Below are 4,669 nucleotides of genomic sequence, written 5' to 3'. Positions count from 1 at the left end.
ATGGTAGTAACAATAGTATGTAATACTAACTCTATTGAAAATCTGACATATTTGAGAGAACCCAAGACAAACTACACAAACACATTCATTTCTAATTACATTAAAAACAGTTACACTAACGTCACAAATGATCGTGACATCAACACCGAGAACAATCCCAACAACGGTCAAAATGACATTAATAACATTTACTATTACAACAACTTTACATCAGGCAACATTTATTACATTAACAAAGATTCAACTTCGGATAACACAATCTCGTTATACGCAACATCAACTACGAATTATGATTCAAAGACCACTGAACTTTTCAAACATGATATCAACATAAATAAAAATGATATAGCTAACAACTACATTAACTTTTTCGACGATTACATCAATAACGACAGCGATAATCACAGCAATAATAGCATCAATGACATCAACGATTATGGCGACGAATTTGATTTAAGATCTTCAAATTACATCAACTATTCCGACATTGAAAATTACTCTGATGTAAATAAAAGCAACGAGCAATATTATTATTACAATGGTGGCTACGATGTTGATGATGATAATAATAATGAAGATGATATAGGCGATACAGATGATGATATCACAGACGATCATATCACAGACGATCATATCACAAATGACAATATCACAGCTGATGATACCTCATATGAAAATGATAACAATCATGATAATTTAATCGGCAACAGTACAAAACTTTACTATAACAGCTATTATCAATACGATGAAGATGATGACTATTACAACTACGACGGTTATTATTTATACGATGACGATTACGATTATGCTGATGACAAAACAGAAGTAGAAGAACTATTTAATAAGAACACCAACAAATTCAACAATAGTCGAAAGAACACAAACGCAACTGGATATAAAAGTTTTTTCAAGTTTAAATTCGACTCAGAGATAATAACTCTACCTGTCTTGGACGTAGAGCATATTGTTTCTATACATAATAATGTTAGGAGGCAAGTGCATCTACCAGCTATGAATAAATTAGTTAGATAGCTTTTAAATTGTTTCTTTTTATTATTTATAAAACTCGAATTCTGCTAAGAAAAATTAGAAATTTTCATATTTTAGTATTTTTTTTTATGTGTCCACTAATATTAGTAATAATATAAGCAGTAGCAGTAGAAGTAGTAGTAGCAGCAGCAGTAGTAGACGTACTGATAGTAGTAGTAGTAGTAGTAGTAGTAGTAGTAGTAGTAGTAGTAGTTGTTGTTGTTGTTGTTGTTAATGTTGTTGTAATTTTATTCAGGTTGTTACGGTTACGGCTATATACACATAAAAGATCGAAAGAGTTAACACGTAGAAAAATTGTTGTTTGACAAGTTGCATCAAGAGAGCAATATCATTTATGGTAGGGCGTATGGGATCCATGATGAGATATATATGTGATAGATAGATAACAGTGTAATGACAATAAATTTCCAATTTATTTTCTATCGCTTCTTATTAATAATACTAATATAAATATGTAGAACTTAAGCGTGCATATAAAGTTTTTTAAATAAATTTAATCAAATTCTCATATCTGGCGATATATTTTTTGATAGCGATAAGACAACATGAAAATTGATTCAAGATTAAAGGCATTTTATCTATAAAAAAAGAAAATAATGATTTTGTATTATAGCATGCGGAATATGTAGACAATTGAATATTAATAATTTTTATGTGTAAATAAATTGATGACGACAAATTTATAGTTTGAATGGTGTCATATTTAATGTCATCAATAAGTTTGCCATCACAACAGTTCTGGAACGAAAATTTATCAATCATAGCGAAATTGTCAGCGTCAGGATGTAGGCACGCGTTAACTCCAGTGAAGTCCAAACTCGGAAATAAGCTCCTGCAAAATTATGCCTATTCCACGGGAAAAGTTTTCAATTTGACAGATTTTGTGACTGAATGGGCAAATGGAACTTTCAATGAAAAAGATAGAAGAATGTGTCCGAAGCCGAAAATATGCTATCGGTATAAAAATGTTCGTACACACATACATACATACATACATACATACATACATACATACATACATACATACATACATACATACATGCATGCATGCATACATACATACATACATACATACATACATACATACATACATACATACATACATACATACATACATACATACATACATGCATGCATGCATGCATGCATGCATACATACATACATACATACATACATACATACATACATACATACATACATACATACATACATACATACATACATACATACATACATACATACATACATACATACATACATACATACATACATACATACATACATACATACATACATACATACATACATACATACATACATACATACATACATACATACATACATACATACATAAATACATACATACATACATACATACATACATACATACATACATACATACATACATACATACATACATACATACATACGTACATACATACGTACATACATACGTACGTACAATATGCTATCGGTATAAAAATGTTCGTACATGCATACATACATACGTACGTACGTACGTACAAACATACATACATACATGCATACAAACACATATATACACACGTATACACACACATGTACACATTCAAACATATACAAAACACTCTCAAACACACATGTATGTTTAAAAATTTTAAAAAATGCAAATATATTTTGCTAAATATAATGTTTTTTGATGTGTTTATGGTTCACAACTGGTTTATTCCGTAATTTTAGGTTTTAAAAAAAATTTCAATAACAATAAATTAATTTTTCGCTAGATGATAGAATCAAGCTTAACATTAGTTGGATGTGGTGCAGATTATTGTACGAAATATAAAAATGAAAATGGTGAATCACTAAAGGACGTTACACATTTATTGTGCTTGTACGCTTTCAAGTTTGTGATGCTGATTTGATTTTTTTCCCTACGTAGAAAAACAAATTTTATTAACAGCCACAACTTGCGAAATAACGAATATTTTTTTTAACGATGACAAGACATTTAATAAACTGTTTCACTCTGTGATCTTCGTCTGCGTCACCCCCATCCATAAGATTTTTTGCTTAGTTTGAGTTAAATCATTAACATTTGTATACACTATGTGCATATTTTAGCCTACAAGTTTAGGTATTCATATTTATTGTATTAAAGTTAGTTATACCTCATTATTACATCGTCAGAAATGATCGGAATGGCACGAAGCAAAATTACAGCTTGAATTGGAGCGTGCCTTCGTGCGAGACCTGTTCAGCTGTGTACCACCACTGCGATGAAGGTCTGTGCTATGGGCAGGACAAACTTTATGAACTGCCGAGACTAAATGGTAATATTTTGGTCGTCCTTTGCCATAACTATTATATGTTTTTGTTTCATTATGACTAGTAACTTTATTGTTGAGTTCTAATTTTTACACTCAGTATGTCTGGGAATATACGAGGGATTTTATTAAAATCTGAAATAATATTGTTATGTACTCTCCTAGGAAAAGTATCCCAATTTTATATAATATATCGGAGAACTGACATTTTTCTAAAAGTATAATGAAAAAAGTTTTTTGGTCTAAAATTTAGGCAATTATAACTAATCGAAATACAACCGATGATATGATTTATATTACAATTCATAACACAATTCATATACTACTTCAACAAATCTAGACCTTATTGAATCCCCAGAGGATGCACCTACTAGCAAAGGTTTGTTGATAATAAATTATCGCAGAATCATTGCATTATTGCAGAAAAAAAGTTTATATAGAGTAAAATTTTATTAAAATATTTTGGATAAAATATTTGTAAAGGACGTTATATTTTTTAATACTTCAGCAACATCTTTGAATGATTTTGTAACTTTTCTTCTTCTCATTTACGAAGATCGAAGGGTGCGGCGTATAAAATTGTCTGAAACATTTTCCATACTTTTATGCAGTTTCTATTTTTATTTAACATTGAACGGTTTTAAACTTAATATTTTTTTTAAAAATTTTATAAACTCTGATTAAATTAAAAACAAAAAATATTATCGAATGTTTGGTTATTAGTGAGAAAATTTGGATGAAAATCGGTAAAAAAAACAAAGACAATTTCATTAATAACATTTCAGTTACTTGAGTAAATTAAATGATGAATGATGAGTGAATGAATGATGAGTGAATGACGAATGATGAGTTAAGGATGAGTGAATGAATGATGAAGGAAAGAATTACAATTAGATCATTAGAATCGAACACCATAACCATTGAACAATAATTTTCGATGATTAATTTTTCACTGATTTTATTTTTTATTTGAATGAATTCGATGCAGCAGAACAAAACGTCAGACAAGCGAAATTCTAATAATTCCATGAAAGTAAAGTATTCCATAATATGTTTGAATGAAATGTATAACATCTTCAAATTTCACCATAAACCTTTACTTCGCAGATATTCACATATTCATTTCCATTCTGATAAACAATAACATAGCGGTACCCATGCGGGTGACTGACGCATAAGATAATGTAAGAGGTAAAGATTATCGCCTTTTGCAAGATCTGTCCACACACGTCAACAGGGCCTTTCAAGCCTGCATCAGAATTGCTCAAACCCACCGTATGTGCTGGCCAAATACTGTCCCGACCTACAAATGTGA

The 4,669-nt window shown here is 30.1% G+C and overlaps 1 protein-coding gene across 1 annotated transcript; it reads left to right on the top strand.

Moving 5' to 3' along the window:
- On the top strand, positions 1-4,669 carry HELRODRAFT_175201 (hypothetical protein; the record flags this gene model as incomplete). The annotated part of the gene is made up of 7 exons (XM_009022637.1): positions 1-984; positions 1,787-2,017; positions 2,815-2,933; positions 3,218-3,312; positions 3,695-3,733; positions 4,462-4,517; positions 4,592-4,669. 7 exons carry the CDS (start codon positions 1-3, stop codon positions 4,667-4,669), a joined length of 1,602 nt encoding a protein of 533 aa, XP_009020885.1.

Source organism: Helobdella robusta, assembly GCF_000326865.2.
Source record: "Helobdella robusta unplaced genomic scaffold HELROscaffold_32, whole genome shotgun sequence".
Lineage (NCBI taxonomy): Eukaryota > Metazoa > Annelida > Clitellata > Rhynchobdellida > Glossiphoniidae > Helobdella > Helobdella robusta.
This window is presented reverse-complemented; position numbering and strand designations above follow the sequence as displayed.